Source organism: Ahaetulla prasina, chromosome 5 (assembly GCF_028640845.1).
Source record: "Ahaetulla prasina isolate Xishuangbanna chromosome 5, ASM2864084v1, whole genome shotgun sequence".
NCBI lineage: Eukaryota > Metazoa > Chordata > Lepidosauria > Squamata > Colubridae > Ahaetulla > Ahaetulla prasina.
This window is the reverse complement of record NC_080543.1, coordinates 67,400,613-67,424,287: the sequence shown is the minus strand read 5'-3', so window position 1 is coordinate 67,424,287 and position 23,675 is coordinate 67,400,613. Positions and strand designations below refer to the sequence as shown.

The 23,675-nt window shown below is 39.5% G+C and overlaps 1 protein-coding gene across 1 annotated transcript in view; it reads right to left on the bottom strand.

Moving 5' to 3' along the window:
* Positions 1-23,675, bottom strand: part of CFAP47 (cilia and flagella associated protein 47) — a 284,879-nt gene that overhangs the window by 120,757 nt on the left and 140,447 nt on the right. The window contains exons 29-33 of the mRNA XM_058184444.1: positions 20,937-21,159; positions 6,614-6,820; positions 5,734-5,827; positions 5,096-5,203; positions 1,957-2,152 (exon numbers count right to left, since the gene is read on the bottom strand). Coding sequence (XP_058040427.1) covers positions 1,957-2,152; positions 5,096-5,203; positions 5,734-5,827; positions 6,614-6,820; positions 20,937-21,159 — 828 coding nt within the window. The remainder of the gene's footprint in view (positions 1-1,956; positions 2,153-5,095; positions 5,204-5,733; positions 5,828-6,613; positions 6,821-20,936; positions 21,160-23,675) is intronic.

The following is a 23,675-nucleotide window of genomic DNA, read 5'->3' as shown; positions in this document are numbered from 1 at the left end:
ACGACCCGCCCCCCCCCATGCCCCATTTTGGGCCTGGAAAGCCTCCTGCACCAACCTGGAAGCCAAAACAGGCATGGGGGTAGTGGGGCGCATGCTGTATTCTATTATATAAAACTGTATTCTAGTATGTAAACAAAATAACATTTTCCATCTACTGATGAATAGCTAGGTTGACTAGCTTTACCTCTGCTTCAGTGTGTACTTTTTAAAATCTCGACAATTACTTGCTCTTTTTATGAATATATAACTAGGAAATCTATTAATTAAAATTCCCCATACGTCTTGACCAGTGGTGGGATTCAAATAATATAACAACCGGTTTTCTGCCTTAATGATTTCTTCCAATAACCAGTTCACCAAACTGCTCAGAAAATTAACAACCGGTTCTCCCGAAGTGGTGAGAACTGGCTGAATCCCACCACTGGTCTTAACTAACAATTAAGTTATGTGCTTCAATAATCAATAGAGCTCATCACTCAGAATATTTATCAACTAACAATGCATAAGCAAAGGACTCATGAGTAAATATTATAATGAATTAAAAAGTAACCCAATTTATAACTTTGGGCATTTTTAATATTTAAAGTAATAAAGTACTAAAGTTTTAAAAGCTTGAAGCAATGCCAAGAGAAAATTAACAAGAAAACATGAGGATGATTCAATATCTTTGAATACTATGAAGTCAAAGCTTCCTTGTTTACATTAAAATCAGTGGACAGTCCGGGGCAACTTGAATTTGTTCACAAGTTAATACATGTAATTTAAGATACAAGAAATAAAACTTGTGTGAAATCTAACCCTTTAAGTTAAGAAAAGCATACATGTTTTCTTTAATTCCTTTCTTTCTATTTTGTACACCTATATGTCAGATCTAAATGTACTTTACCTATTCACTCTTTATCTATGTACATTAAAGAATCTTAGTGAGCTGTAAAAATATAAAATGACATGGCTATTAATTCAATCCTATTTAAAGAAGTAATCATAAAGTCAATGTGTAGCATCAATAGCTACCTGCTTTGTTATTTGTTAGTATTGTTTCTGTTATTATTCTTTTACAAAAATTGTATTTATAGTATTTCTGGACTGATTAATATCTACTATATAAGGATGCAGAATTAACTTTTTAAAATTACATGTGTTTTCATGAGTCTTGAATTTATGTTTGTGCAATTTCAAAGGATTTCTTTCAAAATGTTTTTCAAGGTATACATACAGTCATGCCATATGTATATGTACATTATGTGTTTGTATCATGAGCCATGTAATATATCTCCTTTAAATAAACAAAAATATATTTCAAATAATTCAAATAAAAGAATATTTTGCATGTTATTTTAAATATTAATGCTCATCAAATTGAAATTCTGCATTGCATCTGCAATCAATACCAAAAAAAATGTTTTATCATTATGGTTACCATATTTTCAGTGGTGTAATAAACTAGTTGGCTACTCTGCTATAATAAGAGTGCCTCTCTCTTATAGTCCCTGATCACAAGCCTTCATAGTAATTTCATCCTGATCTTTAGACTGCCTGCCCCCTTTGAATGAAACCATTCAAAGATCCATAAAAACCATCCATAAAAAATAGTGGACTTTTTTTCTTTATCTCAGACACTATGGACAAAAATTCTGCTAGTTTCTCCTTCGAGCCTATCTGACAAAAAGAATGATAAAATGTGGTCCTTTCTTCCTGCACCTCCCAACAACAATCTAACAATGGATGGAAGTTATTAAAACAAGGGAGGGTCAAGGGACAACAGCTGTAATAAAAGTGTGTCAATGGAGATTTTTTGCAGAGAAGAAATTATATTTCTGAACTTTTTAATGCAGTATATCTGAGAAAATTATAATAATGTATACCAACTGTAAAATTGTAAAACTGCAATAGGAAATTATAACAATAATATGAGATGATCATGAAATAATTAACAAATTCAGTGATTTTCCCCACCTTTCTCGCAGTTTTTCCACACAATTTTTCGTGTCTTCTCAAAATGTCTGTTCATCCAAATAAGAAGAATTATTTCAGATGAAGAATATATATTACTTGACAAAAGATCGATGTTTATTTTTGGAAGGTGTTCTGTATCTTCTGCATTGGTCTGGCTAGTGTCCTCGAGAACAGAGACTCGCTGGAGAATCAGAATCTGAAACAAGAAGCTATATTGCTTTTTATCAATAACTAGTTGTACATTATGTAAAAAACCTACTAAATGAACTTTAATATTGTAATCTTTCTACTTATGCAGCAGTTGAATTTTATAACTAGTAATGCTATTATAAGAATATTCACATTTCATATTTACCTTTGCTAATTGCCACACAAAGACTTATGGGTTCTATCAATGTTAGAAACAAACCTAGGTAAATGAAAGCTCATGTTTTTGAAAGAGAAAATTGATTCTTTGCTACAATATTGATCCAATACAATGTACAAACTATGTCCAGATATAGTTTTTCCATTTTTTTCCGGGGCCAAAAATCCCACTGATTTCAGTGGTTGCATGGTAGAACTATTTATAGGATGGACCTTGCATTGCTTACAGCAAATTCCATTCCTCTCCCACCACCACCAACAACAACCCAGTTACAGTAAGCCAAACCTTTATCACTACCTTTCAATGTTTCAATATTGGATTAAAAATTAGGGGCTACCAAATCTGAGCTGTGGAAATCTAGGTAACCACTAGGTGCCAACAAGCACTTTTTCTGTATCTTTTTGCTGCTATGTAGTGAACATATAAATCAATACATGAAGTACAGAAATGTCTCAAATTAAGTAAATATTTTTAAAATCAGTTATATATTATGAGTGATATTTATATCAGAATATTGCAACACATTATCCATCTCAGCACTCCTGACTCAGTATTCCAGCCATCTTGAAGAGTATTCAATTATTATTTCTTGTTTAGCTCCCAAACTCGCAGTACTTTTTAGATTTAATTTTTATATTTATATTCAGACAATTACCAACTACAAATTAGCAACTACAAAACCTAGACCCTATAATTTTTTATCTATAGCAAATAGACTAAATTCTATTTCCACCCCTTCCATCATTATCTTTGCATTTTGAAAACATTTTTTTCTTTCCGAGCTTAATTGTTTGCTTGCAGACATTTCATTACCCAACTAAATATTGAGAGTGAGTATAGCTTATACTCCCTTTATACAGAGAGGAGCTTCACCTGCCAGTTTTGGTGGGGATGTAGTATTCTTTTTTACTTAATTGTTAATTGATTGCCTGTAATTAATCTAAGTTCATATAAGTGTTGGCTGCCAGAGAGGGTGCATTCTGGTCTTTTTGCTTCTTTCTTTTTTATTGCTCTTGAATCAGGGCAAGTTCGGAGTGGATCAGCCGATCCTGTAGCAATGGCAGCGGGTGGTTCGGAGAACCTGTAGCAAAAATCCCTACTCCCCCCCCCCCATGCCCAGCTGAGCCACGCGATTATCAAGGCCTTTTTTTTTCTTTTAAAACAGGTTGTAAAAAAATGTTTTTAAAGGGTTAAAACAAGGCTCTGACTATCCCAACTGAGGTGCCTGATTGTCAGAGGCTTTTTTTTAACTTTTAAAAGCATTTTTAAAAGGCAAAAAAGCTGAAGCCTGCTAGGCAGAAAATGGGGGGGTGTAGGCAAAAAATGGGGCGGTGGGGGGGTTGTTAGAGAGAGAGAGAGAGAGAGAGAGAGGGAGGGAGGGAGGGAGGGAGGGAGGGAGAGAGAAAGAAAGAAAGAAAGAAAGAAAGAAAGAAAGAAAGAAAGAAAGAAAGAAAGAAAGAAAGAGGAAAAAGGAGAGGAAGGAAGGACTACAAACCTGGCACTAGATGCAGCTTCAGAGGATAATCCAGGGCTGGATGGGACCTGGAGGTCACCTAGTCCAACTCTGCTCCAGTAGGACATAGTTAATGAATTTCTATCTTTTGATCCCCGAGTCACATAGCCACGCCCACCAAGTCACATGACACCCCCCAGTCACATAGACACGCCCACAGAACTGGTAGGAAAGAAATTTATATTTCACCACTGTCTTGAATGGTATTTAAATGTGGTTAATGTATCTATTGATGGCTCATTCCAAACTTCCAGAAATTTACTAGCATCTCTGGATTTAACCTAGTCTAGGTTGTTCAGTTTCCCAGCTGAAACTATGATCTGTCCATGTGTTGTAAGATTAAGGAATTTTCATGATGTCTTTTGACTGCTAGTTGGCAGTCTTCTGCCTGCCTGTCCTCCTACAAACTAGCTGTTACAGTCCTTTCATGTATGTTGTAAATAACTCCTGTTTTTTTCTTCTTGGACTACTGGGTCTTTTGGATAACCTATAATAAAATATTTTGGAGAGCTTAGAATAGAATAGAATAGAATAGAATAGAATAGAATAGAACAGAACAGAATAGAATAGAATAGAATAGAATAGAATAGAATTTTTATTGGCAAGTGTGATTGGACACACAAGGAATTTGTCTTGGTGCATATGCTCTCAGTGTACATATGCCACACTGATGCGTGCAGTTACAATAGTTTGTCAGTTGTTTCTGAGATGTTTTTTGAAATATGGCAGTGTTAACCTTTCCATAGCTTTTGCTGGTTGTGCTGTAGTAGACTGAATGGTCAGACACTTTTTGATAAAGTAGCATGGGTATCCATTCTGTTGGAAGATCTTGTATAGGTAGTCTGGTGTTCTGGGGTGCTGTAGAGTGTTTGTATTCATCTGAACAATGTTTTTATGCAACACCTCTTGTGACTTTTTAAAAAAATCAGACAGGATGTCTTTTTCAAACTTTCAGAGACTTCACTAAAGATTTTAAGTGTCCAGATTCAGTCTACATTCTTCATTCTTATTTTTCTTTAAGTACCAAATTGCTTTTTAGTTTCCAATTTTCAGATTGATATATATGATAATGTGAAGTTAATTTTAGTCACTATTTATGCAATATGTGCCTTTCCCAAATTCATAGACCCAAATACATATTTAAATATATAAATAAAATGATTATACTTTATTTTGCATGGACATAATTACACCTAAAACAAGCAATAGTTTTACATTATGTCAATCAAGTTGTATGAATAAAGACCTATTCATCTCACCTTGTATATTTGAATTAGCACATCTGTCCAGGCTCGCTTACTCACAGCCTCAAAGGTAGAGTCATCCAAAACATAAATATAACTCTCATCTTCATCAGATTTTTGAATCTTTAAATAAAGACAAAATAATTCTGATTTACACTTTGGTTTTCTTACATTATCTACCACAATGAACTAATATTAACTATTATCTGAAATAAAATTATTATTAAGATGTTCTGCATATTTGGGTGTAATAAATTACCATAGTAGTAGTAATAAATCTGTGGATGCAGAAAATGCTGTGTCCAAAATTCTATTTAAGATTATAAAAATGGTATTAAAGTCTTACCAATATTTATTTGGTAGCTTAATCTGCTTTCAAATAAATATGCTTCAGCTTAGATTGACATGCAGGAAATAGAGGGGAAAAGTATGTTATATTTCCAGCAAACATCTTTCACAAATCTGTACATTTCCTTCTTGATGTAAGTTTCACTGAAGCACTAAAAGCTGGCTATAGCTTTTAAATAACTCATAACAAAATAAAAAGTTATAGATTTACGTATTATACTATTATTCATACAACCAGAGAAAAAAATCTTTTGAATTATTACAGCATATTAATATTAAAAATACGGTTTAGCTAGGTAAATTACCTTCAGCATAAGCTGTAAATGGGACCATATCGTGTAATCTTCAAAGTCAAGAAGATACTGAGGCATAATGTGGGAAAGTGACGCTCCTTGACTTCTAAAATCAACATCAAAGCAAAGTAAAAAAATAGAAACAATGCAAAATATTGGAAAAGAATGACTAACTTCAAGCGGTTTTGTCCATAGCCATAAATTTGAAATGATATCAAAAGAGATACTTAATAGATTACCTTTTCTCACAAGAACATTTGTCCCTCTGAATAGAGGAACAGACTATTGCAGGATTTTACAACCAAAGAATAGGGATCCTAAGAATACTTGGGAATAAAAACCATTGAACTCAATAGAATTTTCTACAGGATAAGTATACATAGGTTTATGACTGCAAAATGCAGCATGAATGCTTGTTGAGCTTTTTGCAAACAGCTATTTTCTTTTCTTTTCCATCCAAAATTGTAACTCCCTTTCTCATCTTTTCCCAGTTCTGTCCCTTCTCCCTTCATTTTAACACCATCTTATTTACTGCATTTGATGGAAGGAAGGGTGGAAATGAGGGTTAATATATATACTTTCACATTTTATTAATTTTACAAATTAGATAATTAAAACTATTTGCCTGTGAAATAAGTTAACACCTTTTATCTGAATTAATACTGATTTTATATTTTTGCCCTTACCTTGTTCATTTATGGAATGTGGCCTCTGGGCAGTATATCTATAATATATATGCCTTTTAATTGTGGTTTTTGAGGGCAGTCTTAAAATTAATTTCATTTTCTTTCAGAATGGTCTAGCATAATATTAGTACTTCAGTAAATATCTACAGATCTGGAAAACTTTTGAAACTACATGCAAATCATACTAGTATTTTCAAAGGACATACTTGAGAAAAGTGATCATTGTAGAATGTTGCCAGTGAAGTTGCACCACTCGGTGGATGGGATCAAAAGGCAAAACTTGACTTGAACTAATTCCAGGCAATGATTGTCCACTTAAATGAATCAACATGTCATAAATTGTCTTGGTATCCTTACCAAGGTTTAGCTTAAGTTTTTCATCGGATGAAGTCATTTGAATTTTACAAATATCACTAGATGGAAGATAGAAAGAAATCTGTTTTATTATTAAAAGTAAGGTAAATTAAAGAACCTCCTATTGAATTATTTTATTATTTTGTGGTACAGGTAGAGTCCTTGACTAATGAACAACATTGAGCCCAATTTTTCTGTTGCTAACTGAAACATTAGTTAAGTGAATTTTGCCCATGAGCCACGGTGGCGCAGTGGTTAGTGTGTAGTACTGCAGGTTATTTCTGCTGATCACCGGCTGCCAGCAGTTTGGCAGATCAAATCTCACCAGGCTCAAGGTTGATTCAGCCTTCCATCCTTCCGAGGTCGGTAAAATGAGGACCCAGATTGTTGGGGGCAATATGCAGACTCTGTAAAACTGCTTAGAGAGGGCTGTAAAGCACTGTGAAGTGGTATATAAGTATTGCTATTGCTATTTATTTTTTTTTGCTTTTCTTCCCACAGTCATTGAGCGACTTACTACAGTTATTAAGTTAGTAACACAGTTGTTAAGTGAATCTGGCTTCCCTATTGACTTTGTTTATCAGAAGGTCTCAAAAAGCAATCACATGACCCCGGGACACTACAACCTAAGTATGAGTCATTTACTAAATATTTGAATTTTGATCATGTGACCATGGGGATGCTGCAACAGTCGTAAGTATGAAAAACGGTTGTCACTTATTTCAGTGCCATTGTAACTTCATACGGTAACTAAATGAACTGTTGTAAATTGAGGACTAGATGTATTTATTATTTGATATGCTGTCTGATTATCAACAAGTCTAGAAAGCGTAACAACTAAACAAGAACAACTGATGTAGTAATAAATACAAAATAAAAGGTGGCAGGAACAACAAGCCCAAAAAGAAGGCAGCAAGGGGGCTTCAACCCCCACCAAAGGTCTGGGCAAAGACTCATGTCTTCAAGGAAGGTCTTCTAAATAACAATGGGAAGGTGTGCAGATTTCAGGGAGAACCCACAGGGTGGGTACTGCTATAGAGAAGGCATCCTTCTGGGTCCTAATACAGGACACATTTTATGTGAAGGAACCTGGTGCACATCAACTATATTCTATTATATGGAATCTGTTATAAAAACACTGATAGAAAGGCTTAAAAAAATCAATAAACTATTGATGAAAGCATACTTTTTCTGCTTTATTTTTCACTATGGAGAATTCACATGTAAGATTTAATATATATATACTGTATATAATTGTTAACATCCTGTTTGGTAGTACAGACTCCTTTGGAAAGTAACTAATAATTGTCAGGGTTCCAAGTAACAGTCCAGATGAAATCAAAACTCAAAGGCCCGAGGTTTCCTCAAAGGATAGATTTATTAGGCATGTCATATTGGCACAGCTGGTGAAAACCCGACTCTGAAGCTCCCAGGTTTTCCCCACCCAAATCAAAATCCAAAGTTCTTCACCCCACTACACACAACCACCACCCAATCAGGTCACAGTCAAAGTCCCAGACCCATTATGCCCTGCCAGGTGCTGGTGAGAGTGTCCTTGGCTCTCAGAAGAATGTTATTATGGCTACATATTTCCCCAGTTATCTCTACTCCCCTCTCCCTTTCTCACAGCTCTATCTAGCCTCGCTGTGATAACCCTGAAGACATTCCAACATGGTTTCAGGGTTGACAGGCTACCGCTCCTCAAGTGAAAAGAACGTCCTGCAAAAGGGAAGAAAAACCAATAGAGAATTAAACTAACTCTGCTTCAATCTCCCCGACCTCCGCCCATCGGCTCTTTGGGCTTCCCAGGATACTTGTCGTGAAACTGCTTAACTAATCCGTCAGCTTTCACATCTCAACTTTTCACCCAAGTGGCCTCAGACATGGGGTAGCCTTTCCAGTGGACCAAGTACTGCAATCGACCCCAATGCAGGCACAAATCCAAAATTTTCTTCACTTCATTGTGGGTCTCCCTGCTAAGACCAGTCAACTGGTCTTAGTTGGGAGCCTATCAGCTATCCCGAGCTGAGGCCCTGGGTAGACCCTATGACCCTCAGGAACTCCTTCCAGAACTTTGCAGTAAGTTGTATGAAAACTGCAGGAGATCCTTTTGGGATCAGGAGATCCTGATCCCAAAAGGCATCAGTTTGAACTGGAAGCTGCCTAGCAGGCAATTGAAGGCTGTCTTCCACTCATCTCCTTCTTTAATGCAGACTCTGTAGTATGCTTCCCACTTGGTGGGAAGCTTGGTGAACACCTTCCCCTTTGCTAGGTGGGCTAGCATGTCCTTCATTAAAGGCAGGGGATAGGTGTTTTCCACGCAAAGAGTGTGATCCCATGAAAGTCCACACAAAATCTCATTGACCCATTTTTCTTTCTTTTTTAATAGCACTGGAGCTGCGACCCTGGACTTGGCTAGTTGGATGAAACCTCTTGCAAAGTTGGTATCGATGTAATTCCTTAGCTCATCCATCTCCTTGAGAGTCATGGAGTACATCTTGGGCTTAGGGACTTTAGCTCCTGGCACGAACTCTATCGCAGTTGGTGGGTTGGGGAAGGGGGAGGGGAGGGTGTTGTAATCTTGCTTGCTAAATGCATCAGCCAGGTCCCTGTATTCTTTGGGTACCAGAGGGCAGCTGGGCAGTGTGCCAGCGATGGCGGTGGCTTTCTAACGAGGGTTCAGGTCATGATATGGTTTCACATGGCTACTTCTCCCACTAGGGTGGAATGGCAGCAGGCCCACCTCTATTCTTAGCTTCCTATAGCCATCTTCCCACATTATGGTGGGTACTTGTTGTGTCTCGTCCGATCTCACCACCACAGCCGGGGTCTGCTTATCTGCTTCCGAACGCTGAAGAATGCCCTAGCATGCCTCCCGGCCCCAGCCCTGGCTCCATGCCCAGACAGGCTGAAGAAGAGCAAGTATTTCCAGCCCCCAGCTCTGGCTCCATGCCCAGGCAAACGGAGCAACTAGACCCCTCCCCTTCCTCCACAGCATGTGAGCCTGAGGAAGGTCAATTACCAACAGCTGCCGATTGGAGTGACCCTCGCGTCAGAAGACTTGATAGGCGGAGGCAACAGAAGGAAGGGAGGGGCAGGCCTGGATAAGTGCTGAGTCATGGAGTCACACCCCATGGCCTATATAAAGGATCTGCTTTCTGGCATTCTCTGAGTCAGGCAAAGTCTAAACATATCTTGCTGAAGTCACTTTCTGGTCTCCTGCCTGCCCTGAGGACTTTGCTAGGATTTTGGCAGAGCTGCAGAGGCACACCTGATTCGGATTTCCCTGACCCGGCCGTCAGCGGAGGAGTGGGACACGGCAGGTACTGTTTATCCAACCAGGCTAGGCCCAGGATGATTGATTCAGTCATTTGCAGCACCACCACGAAGTGGATGAGCTCCCAGTGATGACCCATTTCCACTCTCACTGGCTTGGTGATTAGCATGGCTGGGTCCCCCTTATTAGTATCCCATTGACTTGTTCAAAGCTTGTTCAAAGCATATGGGGTGCGTCAGGGGCATCGTATCTATCCTTAATCTCTGGACTGTAAGGAGGCTAATCAGGCATCTAGTGCACCCAGTGTCTATATTGCCTCTAATGTCCCCTTGGGTGTCTGTTCTGGGCACCACTATCTGGGATTTTATGGCAAAGGGGCAGATGGCTTCGCTTATCATTGGGTCATCCCTGCTGTCATCGGTGTTGTCACCCACAACGTCAGGAAGGTCCTCAGCTGCTGGAATTTCTTTGCTCCCAGTTGGGGGAGGCAAAACTTTGACGGCCTGTTTGGTGAACTTCTTGGCTGGTTTCCGTGGGGTCTTCTTGGTTCTCACCGCTGCTGGAGTCCTGATCTGAGGAACCGGAACTGGAGCAAGGCATTCAGATGCTCAGTGCCCCTGCTGGCCACACTGAAAGCACTTGATGGTTGCAGCCAGGGCCAGCTTTGGCTCCTCTGGATGTCTCAAACTGGACTGGTGTTCCAGAGCTCTTTTCGGCTTCTTCACTGATGTGGACTTGCAGTGCAGGTGGACCTCCAACTCCATAGCCACTGCCATCCAGTACCACTCCTGTATTTATTTATTTATTTATTTATTTATTTATTTGTTTGTTTGTTTGTTTGTTTGTTTGTTTGTTTGATTTTTATACCGCCCTTCTCCCGAAGGACTCAGGGCGGTGTACAGGCAAAATAAAACAGGTAATACAATGTACAATTTAAAATACGATTAAGAAACTTATTTTATAGTTAGCCTAAGAAGTTAAAATATATAATAGACTAAAACCCCATTTAAAATTATTAATAAAAAATTTAAAATTGATAAAATTCAAGCCAGCCCCGCGCGAATGAACAGATGTGTCTTCAGTTCGCGACGAAAGGTCCGAAGGTCAGGAATTTGGCGTAAACCCGGGGGAAGCTTGTTCCAGAGTGTGGGAGCCCCCACCGAAAAGGACCTTCCCCTGGGGGCCGCCAGCCGACATTGTTTGGCGGACGGCACCCTGAGAAGTCCCTCTCTGTGAGAGCGTACGGGTCGGTGGGAGGCATGTGGTAACAGCAGGCGGTCCCGTAAGTACCCAGGCCCTAAGCCATGGAGCGCTTTAAAGGTCGTAACCAAAACCTTAAAGTGCACTCGAAAGGCCATAGGTAGCCAGTGCAGCCTGCGCAGGAGCGGTGTTACATGGGAGCTACGCCTAGCTCCTCAATCACCCGCGCAGCTGCATTCTGGACTAACTGAAGCCTCCGAGTGCACCTCAAGGGGAGCCCCATGTAGAGAGCATTACAATAATCCAAGCGAGAGGTAACGAGCGCATGAGTGACTGTGCACAAGGCATCCCGATCAAGGAAGGGGCGCAACTGCCGAACCAGGCGAACCTGGTGGAAGGCCCTCCTGGAGACGGCCGTCAAATGATCTTCAAACGACAGCCGTTCATCCAGGAGGACACCTAAGTTGCGCACCCTATCCTTTGGGGCCAGTAACTTGCCTCCAACAGTCAGCTGCGACTGCAGCTGACTGAATCGGGATGCCGGCATCCACAGCCACTCCGTCTTGGAGGGATTAAGCTTGAGCCTGTTTCTCCCCATCCAGACCCATACGGCTTCCAAACACCGGGACAGCACTTCAACAGCTTCATTGGGGTGGCCCGGGGTGGAAAAGTACAGCTGGGTGTCATCAGCGTACTGCTGGTATCTCACCCCGAAGCCACTGATGATCTCACCCAACGGCTTCATGTAGATGTTGAACAGAAGGGGCGAGAGAATCGACCCCTGCGGCACCCCACAAGTGAGGCACCTCGCGGTCGACCTCTGCCCCCCTGTCAACACCGTCTGCAACCGGTCGGAGAGATAGGAGGAGAACCACCGGTACACGGTGCCTCCCACTCCCAATCCCCCCAACCGGCGCAGCAAGATACCATGGTCGATGGTATCAAAAGCCGCTGAGAGGTCTAATAGGACCAGGGCAGAGGAATAACCCCTATCCCTGGCCCTCCAGAGATCATCCACCAATGCGACCAAAGCTGTCTCCGTGCTGTATCCGGGTCGGAAGCCGGACTGGAACGGGTCTAGATAGACAGCTTCATCCAGGTATTGGGGTAGCTGTCGCGCCACGGCACTCTCTACAACCTTCGCAACAAAGCGAAGGTTGGAGACTGGACGATAATTGCCCAAAATAGCTGGGTCCAGGGAGGGCTTCTTGAGGAGGGGTCTCACCACCGCCTCTTTCAAGGCGGCAGGGAAAACCCCTTCCAACAACGAAGCGTTGATAATCCTCTGGAGCCAGCCTCGTGTCACCTCCTGAGTGGCCAGTACCAGCCAGGAAGGACACGGGTCCAGTAAACATGTCGTGGCGTGAAGCCTCCCCAACAACCTGTCCACGTCCTCAGGAGCCACAGGGTCAAACTCATCCCAAATAGACTCGACAAGACGTGCCTCCTCTCCCTCGCTTGGATCATCCCAATTTCAGTCCAGACTGTCCCGGAGCTGAGCGATTTTATCGTATAGATAACCACTAAACTCCTCGGCTCGTCCCTGCAAAGGGTCATCCCGCACCTCCTGATGAAGGAGGGAGCGGGCCACCCGAAACAGGGCGGCCGGGCGGTTATCTGCCGATGCAATGAGGGTGGAGGCGTAAGAACGCCTCGCCTCCCTCATTGCCACTAGGTAGGTCCTAGAATAGGACCTAACTAGTGTCCGATCAGCTTCGGAGCGACTGGACCTCCAGGTGCTCTCTAGGCGTCTTCTCCGGCTTTTCATCTCCCTCAGCCCCTCGGAGAACCAAGGGGCCAGACGAGATCTGCGCCGGGTCAGAGGCCGCAAAGGCACGACACGGTCCAAGGCCCCAGCCGCGGCCTGTTCCCAGGCCACGACTAGTTCCTCAGTCGTGCCATGGGCCAGATCCTCAGGAAATGGCCCAAGCTCCGTCAGGAACCTCTCGGGGTCCATCAGGCGCCTGGGACGGAACCAACGTGTAGGTTCCGCCTCCCTGCGATGGTGAGTGGCGGTTCGGAAGTCTAGGCGAAGGAGAAAATGATCGGACCATGACATTGGTTCTGTTACTAAATCATCTAATTCCAGATCATTTAACCACTGTCCAGAGATATAAATCAGATCCAGCGTGCCTCCCCCCATGTGCGTAGGGCCATCATTTACTCGAATCAAGTCCAAGGCCGTCATGGAAGCCTGGAACTCCCGAGCTGCCGTCGATAACAAGCCAGCTGATGGCAGGTTGAAATCCCCCATGACTATAAGTCTGGGGGTCTCAACCGCCACAGCAGCAAGTACCTCCAACAGCTCAGGCAGGGCTGTGGTCACGCAGCAAGGAGCCAGGTACGTGATCAACAAGCCCAACTGATTCCTATGGCCCCACCGCACATAGAGGGATTCACAGCCGGCAATCTGAGGAACAGTGGCCTCCCTCGGCACCAGATCTTCCTTAATAACAACCGCCACCCCCCCACCCCTACCTTGGGCCCTCGGCTGATGAAATGCTCGGAAACCTGGAGGGCACATCTCAACAAGGGGAACCCCCCCCTCTAGGCCCAACCAGGTCTCCGTAATGCCCATAAGGTCCGCGGACTCCCCCTGAATAAGATCGCAAATCAGGGGAACTTTATTAGCCACAGACCGGGCATTACATAACATCAGCCGAAGGTCCAAGCTCTGAGGATCATGGCCGCCCGAGGAACGGGTAGGAAAAGGGGGGCCGGAACACGTGATCGCTTTCAAACTTCGAACAAGGGATGCCTTGATAAGCACAGGCTTCCTGGAGGTCTAAGTCCAAGGCCTCCTTGAAATAGTGGACCAAGAGGTATTCTGGCCAGTCTCACAGCTTTCCTGCCACTCTCCAGAATTCCCACACCAGCTCCTTTGCGGGGTGGCCTTTCTGTTTGAGGTCCTTGATTTTGGCCTCAGCCTCCTGCCCCTGGCCAGTGTCTTCGAACTGAGTTCTTAGTGCTTCCATGAATTTGTCAGAATCACCAAGTTCAGGGGCACCTTGATCGTGTAGTTGGGCTATCCAGTCAGCCACCTCACTGTCATGTTGTCAGCAATGGTTGAGCCATTGGTCAGACTGATACTGGTTCTCATAGTGATCAAGGTGGGACCAGATTCAGTTTAAGAGTATGAGAGCTTCCCAGGGATCCCATCAAAGGTGGCTCTTTTTTTGTGTGTGTATGTACAAGTTTTTATTGATTTTTTAGTTTCCCCCCGTACACACGTACACAATTCACGGACAGAGTATTGGCCATATCATATCTTATACAATTCAATAGATTCAAATATATTTTACTTAGTTACAGTTTTTGTCAAAATATTTTTTTCATAGTTTTTATTCATTTCCTAATATTTCCTTGCTCATTTTATTAAATCACACTTCTTTCACCCTCAAGTTCTAACGTCTCCATTTTTATTCATATTCATTCCCTTTCATTCTTTTTTTTTAACTATTTCAATTTTTATCCTAATATATTCAAATATATTCGGGGTTGTCTTTCTTCCATTTCCTTTTCACAGCAGTCCTTTCTTCTCCTTTCACTCCTTTCCCTCCCTCCTTTCTTCCTACCTACTTTTTCCTCTCCTCTCCTACTCCTTCTCTACTTCCCCTTCCTTTCTCCCCCTCCACTGTACTTCCTCCCTATCTAACCTTCTCCCCTACTCTTATTTCCCCTACCTTTCATCCTCTCCTCTCCTCTTCCCTTTCTTTTTTCTCTCTCCCTCCTTCTCCCTTTTCATCTCTCTCCTTCTTATCTCTCTTCATTGCTGTATTTATTTCTAGTGTCCAAACAACTCCGATATTCTCATTTATTATACATATTTCTCAAACCTCCCCTCCTTTATTTTAGACATTAACATTGTCTCCATCTTATTCCATTTATATCATACAATCAATTAATGCAACTTTCCACCTCTTATTTTCTTAGAGTTTTTGTTCACAATTCAATACCTATTATTTTCTTCCAATAGTGTATATCCTTTACTACTATTTCAATTTTATTCCCTTTTACATCTTAATTTCAATCATTTTCATTTATAAACCATGCTATCTTTCATATTTCATTTGCTGGATTTTCCATTCTTTTATATGTTTAAAATTTATTTCCTTATCATCAACTTTAATTCTCTCTCATTCCACACATTCTCAGACACAAACAGAAAAAGAAAACATATCTACCACTATTTTAGTTTCTTTTCTTCTATTCATTTTTCTCCTACTTTTAATCATTTTCTTTCAGTCTCTCCCAATCTCATCTCTTAATATTTTTCTCCCTTTCTCCCATTCTTTCATCTTCTTCTTTCTCCCTTTCTTGCATCCTCTTTTCCACCTTTCTCTGACTTTTACTCTTTTAATATTCCCCCTCAATTTTTCTCTATTTCGTCCTCTTCTCTTTATTCTGTCATTGCTAATTCCAGTGTAATCAACTATTTTTTTCACTCTTTTAATTTTCCCCCTCAATCTTTTCTTTTTTTCTCCCCCCACTTTTTAAAATATCTTTCCCTCTCTCCATTTTTATTTTTTCACTATCAATCCCAATATGATCATCTATATTATCCTCACTCATTTCTTTTTCAACATTATATCTCATAATTTTCTCATCATTTATTTTTTTATTTTAAGCCACAGTTCTGCTTGCTTATTCCCATTAATAGACTCTCGCACCATCTGAAGCATCTCCCATAATTCCTCCCAATTCTCCATATTTTCGATATGGGGAGAAAAACTTTTTAGATTTGTTTATCTTAACTTATATATAGTCCAAATTCAGATTTGTTACTTTGACTTAATCCAAATTCGAGTCCATATAGTATCCCTTTTCTTCTTTTCTTTGCTTCTGAAAATGTCCAATTCAAATGTACTTTTAATAGAATAGAATAGAATAGAATAGAATAGAATAGAATAGAATTTTTATTGGCCAAGTGTGATTGGACACACAAGGAATTTGTCTTGGTGCATATGCTCTCAGTATACATAAAAGAAAAGATACGTTCATCAAGGTACAACATTTACAACACAAATGATGGTCAATATATCAATATAAATCATAAGGATTGCCAGCAACGAAGTTACAGTCATACAGTCATAAGTGGAAAGAGATTGGTGATGGGAACGATGAGAAGATTAATAGTAGTGCAGATTTAGTAAATAGTTTGACAGTGTTGAGGGAATTATTTGTTTAGCAGAGTGATGGCCTTCGGGGAAAAACTGTTCTTGTGTCTAGTTGTTCTGGTGTGCAGTGTTCTATAGCGTCATTTTGAGGGTAGGAACTGAAACAGTTTATGTCCTGGATGTGAGGGATCAGTAAATATTTTCATGGCCCTCTTCTTGATTCATGCAGTATACAGGTCCTCAATGAAAGGCAGGTTGGTAGCAATTATTTTTTCTGCAGTTCTAATTATCCTCTGAAGTCTGTGAATATCTTGTTGGGTTGCAGAACCGAACCAGACAGTTATAGAGGTTATTAAGCTATTCCAATTGATGTCTTTGTCGATTCCACTCCCTTTTTTTACAATCTCATGGCACTGTATAAACAAAGCCTCCTTCTGACTTTCCCACGTTGATCTAAATGATGCGATACTTTCTTTCCTCCAGCAGATGTCTCTCTCCAATTCACAAATGCTTCAGCAACAAAATGTCACATATTAATCCAAAAGTTAATAACTTCCTGTCTCAATCTTTTTGTTAGCAATCAATGTTTTCCTTCAATTTTCTTTCCCTTTTAGTATTTTTGGTTTCTTCCAAAGCCAGTTTTAAATTCAGATGGAAAGTTTCCTTTTGGGGGCTTTAATTATAAAGTTCCACTTTGCTTTTTGCTTTCTTCTATTTGTATTTCCACGTGCCAATTAGCCGCTAGTTTCAAATTGAAAACTCCTTTTAAGTTTTAATAAATTTTCTTCTTACCTATGAGTTGGCAAATCACTCATCTGGTAACAATACTCCATTCAATCACTGCTCCTGCTCAGATCTCTTTGTGTGGCCACCCCAGCTTTTGACAGCTCTAATGGCTGTCTTCCCATGCCATTGAGTCGAAGGCTGATGTCAGCGCTCCAGGGAATTTGCCACTTCCCTGTTCACGCTGATCCATGCCTCCCTTCTTCGCTGTCTCTACAAGACAGCTATGGTCAATAAGAACCCCCAAATGGCTGGGATATCAGCGTTTCCTCCAGAGCCCCGGGAAACTGCTGTCCTGCAGCGATGTTGGCCCCACCCATCAAGCCCCATCAAAGGTGCCTCTGAATCATAGTGGGTGTGGGTGTGGCCGGCAGCACGGGTGGTGGCCAAGCTGATGCTAGTTGATAAACCAGTGCTGATGCCCATTGGCACAGAACCTACCCCTGGCCGGGATAGAAGGCCCAACCAGGGGGATCTGGTTGGCTTGCAGGAGACTAAGGGATGGCTGGCGTGGCGGGCCAGCTGGCCACAGCAGTCCAGAGGCACCCTCTGTAACGGCGGGCTGGATTGGCCTACGGGCCTAGTTGGCAGGTTGACAGCTGTCAATAAAAGTTGACTTTGTATATAATATACAAATGGATGAAGACTATTGCTTAACATAGTGTAAGCCGCCCTGAGTCTTCGGAGAAGGGCGGGATATAAATGCAAATAAAAGAAAAAGAAAGAAAAAGAAAAGATCAGGGCCACCGTGGAAGATTTTGGTACGATTTGCTCTACAATGAATGGAACAAGAGGGAAACTCCACCTGGGGGTGTTACGTTCCCCTGGCTTGGAAAGTTGAATGTTGGTTGGGCCAGGACCATGATGGTGTGGCTGGCTGGAGGGTGCTGGCTCAGGCTGCTGATGCTTAGCTGGCCGAACTTCTCGGGTAGCCCCTCCAGGGTTTGGCTCCTCAGTAGCAGCTGGACTACGCACTTCCAGGACTCATTGAGATTGGTGTGTGTCGTAGCTCTCCACTTGAAGATTGTGGTGTGCTCCGCCCATGCTGTGGCAACCTAGCATTCCTGAAGCATTGGCTGGCCAGTGAACTGCTCCTCAGCCTGGTATAGCTCCTGGATGGCTGGCCACTGCATTGGTTCATGGCAAGTTGTGATGACAAAGGTGCCACCAGAGCCATGTTCACAATGGGGGAGCACATGAATCAGCTCCCAAAGGATGGTTTCCTTGGTCCAGGCACTCAAGATCAGTGGCCACTCACTCGGTCATTGAGGGGAAGCTGAAGCTCTCAGAGCTGTCCCCGGTGAATCTGCTGGTTCTGGCAGGTCCACTGGCAGCAGTCAACTCCTCCTCTAGTTCCTGCTTCTACTCCATCTTTGCTGAATCTTTCTGCTGCCCGGGTAAGCAGCCGGAGCTCAGGACCCCAGACAGCGGCCCCGCAAGCACGCGGGGAGATGTTGCTGCTTTTAAAAGAGGAGTGGGTTAATGTCAGGGTTCCAAGTAACAGCCCAGATGAAATCAAAACTCCAAGGCCCGAGGTTTCCCCAAAGTATAGATTTATTAGGCATGTCACATTGGCATACCTGGTGAAAATCCGACTCTGAAGTTCCCCAGGTTTTCCCCACCCAAATCAAAATCCAAAGTTCTTCACCCCACTACACACAATTATCACATGCCCCAATCAGGTCACAATCCCAGACCCAGATGACTCTCATCTATGCCCCACCAGGTGCTGGTGAGAGTGTCCTTGGCTCTTAGAAGAAAAAATGTTATTTTGGCTACATATTTCCCCAGCTATCTTTACTCCCCCCTCCCTTTCCGACAGCTCTATCCAGCCTTGCTGTGGCAACCCTAAAGATGTTCCAAGATGGTTCCAGGGTTGACAATAATCCTTGCTATTTTCCTCCAATTAATAATCTTGATCTCCTAACCATGTTTTAATTTTAATCCAATAATTTCTCACTTCTGGGCCTGTTCACCACCTATGGTAATACAATGGTTAGAGAAATGCTACAACAACATATAGATTTAAAATATGGGGACAATTTTACCATTGGTTAGAGAAAGATATATATATATATATATACGGTAATGTTGCAATGATACAAGAAGAAGAAAGGGGAGAGTGAAGATAGATAAATATATTAACAGCAAAGAAAGAAATGTGAGGAGAATGTTACAACAAATGAATGGATAATACCAAGAAATGATGAATATAGGAGTAAAGAAGAAGACACAAAAGACTTACACAGATGATACACAATGATTGACTATGTATTGTATGTTTGTTTGTCTATAAAATAAAAAAATACTTCAAAAAAGTAATAACCTTGATCTCTTAAATTGATATACAGTAATAATTAAATTTATTAATAAAATTCATATTATTCAATTGGATAACATGAGCAAGTAGTGTAAAATCATCTAGAGCTGTGGTGGCAGATACGAAGTACTGTATCATGATCCTTCAGTTCATGTATAAATATTGTTTTATGTCACGCAGGCCCCATTTTTCCCTGATCTTAAACTAAAAATATTCAGCCAATTGTTTTAAAAACACGAAGTAAGAAGCTAATAACTGTACAATATTCATAGGAATTCTTAAAATAATTTTATGTGGTTGTTTGGAAGTAGCTTTACTATATAAATAAGATTTATCAACAGTTACCATTCCTTCAAAGCAGCTGCTTCAAATATAAAAAAATGGCAGTAAACATAATCTATGTACCTGTATATAATAATGTGAAACACATTTGATATCAGTTTTTAATCATATACTTTCTTAGAACAATTATAAAGAGAAAAAAATAATCATTTTCCACTGCATTCTTCACAGAGTCCCTGTACAGTTATCAGACTTAAGTTCAGTTCAGTTGTAGATGTTAATGGGAAACATTATGCTACTGTTCAAACCAAAGTAAGAGTATATTTATTATAAAAATATGCAATTTTAATAGAAGCTTTAGCAAATGAGGAAGAAATTGAGATATCCTCTGGAGTAAAATTACTGAAATAGGGTATCTCCATCTCTGATGCACAACATTTATTAAAATAGAAATAAAAATATAGTTTACTGACTAGTAATTAATATAACCAAGTAGGATGGACATTTATATTATTTTATTTAAAAAGTTATATCATGAATAGAACACTGTGCATACTCATACATAAAAATATGCTACTTTATAACTATTAATGAAATGGATATTTTATTTTATATACTATTGAAACTCTCATATTTATCTGTGTATAACTTTTTTTGTCTGTGTAACTTTTAACTAGGTGAAATGGTACATCATAGGGTGACAGTTTTTGAACCAATGTACCTCAAATGCTACATTTATAGAGAATTAAATAGAGAATGCATTCACAATCCAAAATCCAGAATCCATGACTCCCATTGAATCGAAATTTGGCAAATTTTCTACAAGGTTTTATGACATAATACAAAATGGAGTAAAACATTCCCATGATCAGTTCCTGATGTTTGACTGCTATACAATTCAACATGGACTGTTTTCAAAATAGATAGATCTCTGAACGAACATCTTCCAGAATTTTTAGGAACTTTTCCACTGAAGGCAATACATTAGATGCTTTGCTGTTGTTGAAAACACTGAGAAATCTGGTAAGGAAATACCAGTGAAACAATGACCCAATAATTCAAAGGTTGTCTAGTTTACAACTATAAATATAAATCACTGATCTTTTCTCCAACTCATACTAAAATATTTCCTAAGTTTAATAAAGCATTCATTTTTTTTTAAAAAAAAGTTGTCTGTGATAACAATCTGCTCTTACCGTCTTAGAGAATATGGAATTGAAATTGGATTTGGTCCTTTAGACCAACCAAAAAGGGTAAACCAGTTCTGAGCTGCCATTACAATTTTCTGGAAGAAAGTATATTTTGCTGTGTCTTCTGCAGAAAAAACTAATTCATCAGATGTATTCCTCTTAACCCATTTATTTTGGATGATAACCTCTCGCTTCTTTATGTTTTCATTTTCAAGAATCTTTTTCAGTTCTGCATAAAAATACAGTAATTTATTTATCATTGTACCACTTTCTAGCAAGCCATTACATATTATTTAGTTATTTAACATTCAGTTTTTGTTGAAAAAAAGATCAAATACTTCAGATATCTCCAAATATATGTGATTATGCTCCAATAATCAGTAAAGTATTTCTTACTTTGGAAATATAAGTAGTTATCCAATAAAATAAAATTCATAGCTTCACATTGGATAGGTTAGACTGATTATGAATATGTCTTTATTTGATTGATAAAATTGATGATATACCTAATCAATCAATCAATCAATCAATCACAGTTTCTATGTAATAGAATTACTATACAGGAATAGTAACAAAGAAAATACTGAAGGAGCCTTTTGAAGAATGAAGTCAGAAATTAGGAGCCACAATATCAACAATATTGGTAAAGGTGTTTCTTTCTATGGATAGACTGTTATTCAAAAGATGTATTGAAATGATCAAACAAATTTTAGCTGACAAGATAGAGATGATATCAAAAATACATTTAAAACTGACAGGCAAATGACTTGGAAAAGAATGTTTTATAAGATCTAGAAAAGGATTTTATTGCTGCTTTAAAATTCAAAAGGGCAAATACAAATGATAAACCAAGAGAGTAACCTAGACATTTTTTCTTATGGAATTTACAGAACAGGCTTGTTAAAGTCTTGAAGAACCCTGTACAAAGAAGAAAAATGAAATCCTACGACAATATTTGAATGACCTAAAAATTAAAACTTTAGGTAAAGTTTAAAAAAAGAGAATAGAAAGTAGATTTAGTTGTTCAAAGTTAAAAGAAGCTACATTGTTACTTTTGGCAATCCTTTATGGAATTCTGCTGACACCAAGTTTGAAAAGGTTATGTATGCTTTTACAAACTGAAAAAAGAAAAAGATAAAAGAATGATATACCAACTCAAAGATGAGAATGGGGTAATGCAGTACAGAAGAGAATCTAAAAAAAAAATTATCCAAACTTTTTTTTCAAATTTATATAATCAGGAAGACACAGAGGAAGAAAAAGTTAAACAATATATAGAAAGATCAGAAATGAATAAAATTACAGAAGAACAAAAAGAAATATTAAATAGACCAATAACTAAACTTGAGTTTGAATTGGCACTGGAAAAACAAAAAAAATAATAAAACACCTGCTCCAGATGGACTACCAGTGGAAATATATAAAAACTCACAGGAAATATTGAGAGAAATAATACTAGAACTATATAATGATGCTCTGGAAATGCAAAAATCCCGATAACTTGGACAGAGGCAATAATTACCATTATTCTCAAAGAAGATATGGATCACCAACTAATACAAAATTATAGACCAATTTTCTTATTAAATACCGATTACAAGATATTTGCAGTAATTATAGCGGAAAGAATAAAAAAAGTTCTGATTAATTATATGCATCCCGATGAAAATAGATTCCTGTCAGGCTGACAAATCAAAAATAATATGAGAATAATAATAAATACATTAGAATTCTACAAATCACACCCAGAAAAACAATCTTCACTGGTTTTCCTTGATGCCCAAAAGGCATTCGACAATTTGAATTGGAAATTTTTAAGGGGGCAACTAAAATTTATTCAATTCAGGACAAAATTTGAAAAAAATGATAGGGAAAATTTATACAAAACAACGGCAAGAGTAATTATGAACGATAATACCACAGAACAATTTGGCATAACAAAAGAGGTAAGACAGGGATGCCCACACTCTCCATTTTTGTATATATTAATGCTGGAGATGCTCTTGAAGAATGTCAGAGAAGATCAAGAAATAAAGGGTCTAAGAATAAAAAATGAAGAATATAAGGTTCAGGCCTTTGCCAACAATTTGGTGTTTATAGTAGAAAATCCGCTAGAATCAGGACCAAAATTAATTAAGAAATTAGAAGAATTTGGAAAAGTAGCAGGACTTAAGATTAATAAAAATAAATCAAAATTAATAACTAAAAATCTTACAAAGAAACAGAAAAAAGTTTTGGAAATCAATACACAAATTCAAGTAACCAACAAAATAAAGTACCTAGGGATCTGGCTAATGGCAAGAGGCTTCTCAATCAAAGGGGATAATTATGACAAAATAGTAAAACAGATAAGTTTTACAAATCTTAAGAAAGATTTGGATAATTGGAGAAATTTACAGATATCATTATTGGGAAGGATCACCACCATTAAAATGAATATTTTGCCAAAATTGTTATTCCTATTTCAGGTCATACCAATAAAATTGGAAAAAAAGTTCTTTGAAACACTAAACAAAATAACAGCCAAATTTCTATGGCAGGGAAAGCGACCAAGAATTAAACTTAAACTCTTACAGGACACAAAGAACAGGGGGAGTAGCACTCCCAGAATGGGAACTATATTATCAAGCTGCTGGCATAACTTGGCTAAAAGAATGGATTCAATTAAGGGATAAAAGAATATTACAATAGAAGGGCATAATTTACAAGTGGGATGGCACGCATTCCTTTGGGATGGAAAATATA